At 33.0% G+C, this 6,000-nt stretch overlaps 2 protein-coding genes across 2 annotated transcripts; one reads left to right on the forward strand and one right to left on the reverse strand.

The window, feature by feature from the left end:
* The first annotated feature begins 1,861 nt into the window (after positions 1-1,861).
* On the forward strand, positions 1,862-2,562 carry LOC108488521 (late embryogenesis abundant protein 6). Its single transcript, XM_017792801.2, has 2 exons — positions 1,862-2,065; positions 2,158-2,562. The coding sequence occupies exons 1-2, from the start codon at positions 1,976-1,978 to the stop codon at positions 2,413-2,415; spliced, it is 348 nt and encodes a 115-aa protein (XP_017648290.1). The 5' UTR covers positions 1,862-1,975; the 3' UTR covers positions 2,416-2,562.
* A 29-nt stretch (positions 2,563-2,591) lies between these two features.
* Positions 2,592-5,695, reverse strand: LOC108470250 (uncharacterized). The gene is made up of 2 exons (XM_017771537.2): positions 5,164-5,695; positions 2,592-3,083 (listed from the first exon to the last, which is right to left on the reverse strand). The coding sequence occupies exons 1-2, from the start codon at positions 5,398-5,400 to the stop codon at positions 2,844-2,846; spliced, it is 477 nt and encodes a 158-aa protein (XP_017627026.1). The 5' UTR covers positions 5,401-5,695; the 3' UTR covers positions 2,592-2,843.
* Between the last annotated feature and the right edge of the window lie 305 nt (positions 5,696-6,000).

Below are 6,000 nucleotides of genomic sequence, written 5' to 3' on the forward strand. Positions count from 1 at the left end.
TTATTATTCAACTAAGTTGGTTCCAGTTGACTCGTAATACCGACTTAGTTAAGTACTTAATATATACTAAATTATGGCATACCCACAATGTGAGAAAAAAATTATTATGTAACAAATCTATAAAAAAAATTTAATATAAAAGCCAAATGTGACTTCTATTGAAATGATAAAGTTGAAGTAATGAAGATTTTAAGCTCGTCGTTTTAAATCTCATCATTTGAAAGTATTTTTCTAAATTATATGTAAAAAGATAAAAATGCTCTCAATCACAGCTGAGTTAGGATCTAGTTGAGGGTGACACTTAGGGATAACAATTGAGCGGGGCAAGGGAGGATGTTACTAAATCCACCACCGCTCCATACTTGGCATGCTCAACCATTCATCCTACTCCATTACAAATATATCATATTGAAAGCCACTACCATTTCCATAGATGTTAGATGTATCCATCGCTATCCGCTCTATTTTAATTTAATTTTTGCTACTTATCTTTAATTTTTGCTACATAAAATATATGAGTTCTTTCTACAACACATTATTACACTTTTACCCTTTTAATAGTTATATATACAAGGGTAAAATGGTAATTTTATATAGTGCTAGGAGGAGAGAGTTAAGTAATTATCATAATCATTCCATACCCACTATTAAAAAAAATATCTACTTTATCCTGTCCCGCATCCACTTTTCAAAAATAAATTTATTCCATTTGAAGTGAATCAGATTCATCAATCAGTTTAATTTTTAACATCCTTAATGATACCAACTCAATCAAAATTTTAAATAATAAAATATATATATGCTCAAATACGTACATTAATATATTTATATGAACTTATTAATTTTAAAATTATTTATTATGTTCAATAGATTATATTTTATTTTAAAATTAATTATAAAAGATAATAACAATGAGATAAAAATATTTTAATAATTAGTTTTATATTAATCAATATGAATTAATATGCATCGGTATAGACGAAAACACACCAATATAATTAGTAACAACCAAAATGCAAAATTTGCATTGAAGTGAAAATTAAAATTAATTGACATAACCTTCAAACTTTACAAAAACTTATTTTAGCTTTTTTTTCTTTTCTTTTTTTTTTCCTTCTTTTAACTTTTAAATTTATATTTTTTGTCAAATCAACTCAAAATAGATGAAAAGTTAATGTTAGTTAACTTTGTTGACGTAAAATACATGTAGATTGTCATGTAGATGACACATAAGTATTTAATTATTTTAAAAAATTAAATGATATTAAAAATTATAATTTTATAATTTATTTAATAATTTTAATGATTTTAATTTTTAAAAATAGTTTTATAAATTTTTTGAATTTTTAAATTTGAAAATTTAATTAAATATTAATGTATCATCCACATACTAATCTATGTCTATGCAATATCACTTAATTTAAAAGATATTAATTTTTATTTATTTTAAGATAATTTAACAAAATGTAAATTTAAAACTAAAAAATTTAAATGAAAGACTAATTTTTTTTTAAATTTAACAGCTAAAAAGTTATTTTGCCTGGTTTATTACCAAAACAGGTTCCGACCGTGTTGTTACGAGATTCCTTGTTACTTTTCCCCATAAAGATTAAATACTCGTGATGCTAAATTATCAGCCCAACTGCTCGAAATTATCCTGGATTCTTTCAACTATACTCTGACTGCTCTCTCTAGGTTGATGTTTATCTTATATATTAAGTTTTATTTTTATCAACAACTCGCTCGAAATATATAGATAGGTAGGTGGCTCAATAGGTCCAACGTGGCAAAACTCCACGGCACTGCATGCATGACGCGTGGCTAAAACTTCAACGTGGCAACTTGAACGTTTTTGTTCATAAAGATGGCTGCTGGTTATAATTTCGTGATGATTACTATATTAAAGGAGAAAAACCGAAGGAAAGTGCATCAGATTTCAATCGTTACCGTTTACGGCTAAGTTTGATCGAGAAAAATGATGCACACAATGAAGGAGAAGATTAGCAACATGGCCAGTAGCGCCAAGGAGCATGTCAACATCGGCAAAGCTCAACTTGAAGAAAAGGTACGCAGCTTCCTCTTTCCTTATTTTTCACCATAAAAGAAATAAAGAATGAAGGTCGTGTGTTTTATGGTATTTAATTAATTGGAGTGCAGTTGGAGAAAGCACCGGCTTCTACAGAAGAAGAGAAGGAGTTGGCTCATGAGCGTAAAAAAGCCAAGGAAGCTCGAGCAAAGATGGAGTTGCATCAGGATATGGTCAAGCACATACAGGAGAAAATGAGGGCTAAACAACCCCAATATCTCCATGGCTATGGCTATGACCTTGATCATGACCCAACACTTGAAAGGGATGAAACCACCGCTCCTCCCTATCATCATACAGCGCATCCCCCAACTCACGGCCATCACTAGTATTAATAAGGTTGACCACTCATGGCCATGGCAACACTATCTGTGTTTTAGCCTCTTGTTCCATCTGCAGTTCCTCTTATGACGTTTATCTGTAATACCAATGTTCACTGAAATAGTAATTCAACCACTCATCCATCTTTTCTTTTTTTTTTTTTCCTATAATAGTCTCAATAAAGTAATTAAATGAGAATATATATATATTAGATCATTCAACAAACCACTTATACAAAATGCCTTCATCTAGTGTTTCTAGCCAATATCCTCTTTAGAAACCACTTTACGTACATGATACTGATACAGTGAAATGAAGCTTATTACCATTAGTACAGAAGTTAAGAACCAAAGGGAAAAAAATATAATCAAAAGAAGTTGATTGGTACTACGCACGCATTTGATGCAAGACGTCACAAAGAAAAATAAACCAACAATCATATCCATTGTAATCTTCCTTGGTACTCTACACACTGCTGGATTTTACCATCATGTGACATGACTTGGGTCTTCACATTGGCTACTCTCGTATTATACTTCACTTGGAACTTGGGGAATGCCTTCTCATTTTCTGCATTAGCTGACCCTGATGTTTGTGGCAAAACTTCATCCAAGAACTCATCCGCTACGTCTCCATCTTCATCTATCCTAAGACGCTTTGCATACCATTTCAGACCCTGCATCCAAAAAATCAATACAGGCTTCATGAATAACATAATGTATATAGTGTAGAATGTAGAGGGCAAAAAGGAGGGGGTGCTTAAACTTGTCACATATTAACCTCTCAGCTCACAATAAGGGATACGCTTAACATGTTCACTTCAGAAAACAAACGAGCATGGGCATGCCTGCCTAAACTAGATTCATTCTTTTGGGCCTAACACAGCATACATTACTCCTTTTATTCCTTGCTGAAACTGGATACGAACTATCTGTTTACTTCAGATATGATTGATCTTAGCAACTCAATTTACATGTCAGCGTGTATAAATACACAACACCTCTATTATTGTCATATTAAGCAAATCATGGGTCAAACAGACAATCGCTCAAGTCTTCCAAGGTAGTAATGTTAGTTTTCTCTCAAGTACTGCTTATGACACATCTAGCTTTCATCAAAATAGAGGAGCCTCTGTCGTCTTAAGAAGACAATAGAGACAGAGAGAACAAATTAGTTGGTATGTGCTTGCACTGTTAAAGACATGTCGATACATGGCACCATATCTACTCAATAGGATTAAAAACACCTGTGGAGATCAGCCTTCATCCCCAAACACAGAAGATCTTGGTACAAATTGATACGTAAGTTCTTCAAAAAGCAAGACAACACACAAGTTTTCAGTAAGATTGGAGGAAGCATTCCCATTTATTTAGTTGGTCAATTGTAACAGGATTCACAGGAATCTGAGAGGAAGAAATGAAAGTCAATCCCAAGTTCAAAGAGAAAAGGGAAAGAATAATCCACTGTTAAAAAATAAGGGAAAGAACATAAATTTAAAGAAAATAAAAAAGATGAAAAGGATTGATAGTAAAAATGCAAGTCAAAGAGGAGGAATGTATTACATGCATTACGATAATTAAACTTAAATATAACATGAACTAGAATGCATCTTCCTGCAATGAGCATCAAACCATCAACTATATCTGGATCTTAGGCCTATCCTTTAAATCTGGATCTTATTGCCTGCTTTATATACACAGTTAACACTCAACTCCATAAGTTCATTAACTTCAACAGCAATCATACAGGTCAATTAATTTCATTGACACTAAACTACATCAACGTTGATTGGAAATGCATGCGGCAGAATTCAGATAACACATCATACACTCAACGGAATGCAAACAAAAAAGAGAATCCATTATCCTTCCATTATACTTGACTAATGGATTCTACCAAGTTAAAAAGTCACAAAAAGAAACCGTTAACAAAATTCTGGAATCTTCATTTGGAAATAGCTTCAAACAAGAACAATATCAACATAACACCAGAAATGGATAAAAATTTAAAATAGAAAATTATAAGGTAGCTTGATAACCATAAGACACATGCAATATCAGCAGTGGACAATTTTAACAATAGAAGCAGAAGTCAGCGACATAAATGAAATCCAGAACAGACCCTTAGAAGAAAGGGGGATTGCACGATTTAACTACAATGTGATCTAGGTTTGCAACTAAATCCAAGATTGGGAGTCTAACTGTGGTAGCGTACATGATCAGAAAGGAAACAGCAGCAATAAAACGTTTTTGTAGCCCACTTTGCATTCAATTTCAGCACATTATCATATGTGTTCATACGGGAAGAAGATGATGTTGCCTGAAAAATGCCCTCTAGCACATAGTTCCTGTAGTCAATGACATCAAATATTCTGTATATCCAACATACCAAGGGAAAAGGTTATAGTAAATCTTCAAATGCCAGCTAGCCTCAAGCTATTTAGAACCAAATTACACAACTCAAAGATACTTTCTCTCTCTCTATGTTCAGTGATTTGTTCTATCTGGTCTTAATCCCAAACTACTAATAATTACTTTGAACATTGCGTTCCTTTTTTAACCACGCTAAATAGGACAAGCAATAATTAATATCTTAAGCATAAAATCACCTTAATGCTTTCTAATTTTATTACCTAGAAGTCATCTCATAACAAAAAGTAACTACATTTAACATTATAACAATCAACGATACATGAAGAACCCATATCACAAAATTCGTTAAAAAAATTAAAGGGAAAGAGAGAAATTGAGAAGGACCTGGACGCCGCCGTCAGAGGAAGTGCAGGGGAGGAGGAGAGGACCAGGATGGGGACGAGCGGCAGCGACCTGAACAGGGACGCTAAAGCCCCTTCTAGGAAGCCCAGTTTCTTGGAAAACTGGAGGGTTGTTGGGTGTTTGGGAATTGTTTTGAGGGTCATTTTCTTGGTCTTTCACTTCCTGGCCATCGTCTCTGGCAAGGCCCAGCAGCCCCGCTATTCTTCTAAAGAATCGCATAATTAAAGATCAATTGATCACCGATTAGATGAGCTCAGCGGAGCAAATCGAGATTAAAAAAAAAAAAAGAAAAAGAAAAAGGAGAGAGGATGAAATCAAAATTGGATGTGTAGGGTTTGGAAAGAGGGGAAAGAGGGCAAGAGAGAAAGGTAAGGTAGGGGTCCGGTTCGTAGTGGACAGCAAGCTCCAGCACCGGAGACGATGCGCAGAAACGTGATTTATAAACACATCCAGAAGAATTCGTAAGGTCAAACTATCATTATGTATTTAGTTATCAGTAAGGATAATTAAAGAAAATATAAAAATTTTGTTATGAATATTTTATTAAGTGGATCTGCATCATCATAATGAAAATAAAATTTTAATGTAATTTAAATTCTCATAATTATTATAATTAGATCTCTACTTCTTTTATAGTTCTTATATCTATAGATAGAGACTCTGATGAAGCATTGTAATCACCCCTTTTGATCAATAAAGTATATTGTATGTTGCTTTCATATTTTCTTTGTTTTTTATTCTTCCCATATCTCTTATTTTATAACACGTTATTAGCACGATCTTGCTCAAAGTGATAGTTTTTTATCGACGATTAAATTT

Source organism: Gossypium arboreum, chromosome 8 (assembly GCF_025698485.1).
Source record: "Gossypium arboreum isolate Shixiya-1 chromosome 8, ASM2569848v2, whole genome shotgun sequence".
NCBI lineage: Eukaryota > Viridiplantae > Streptophyta > Magnoliopsida > Malvales > Malvaceae > Gossypium > Gossypium arboreum.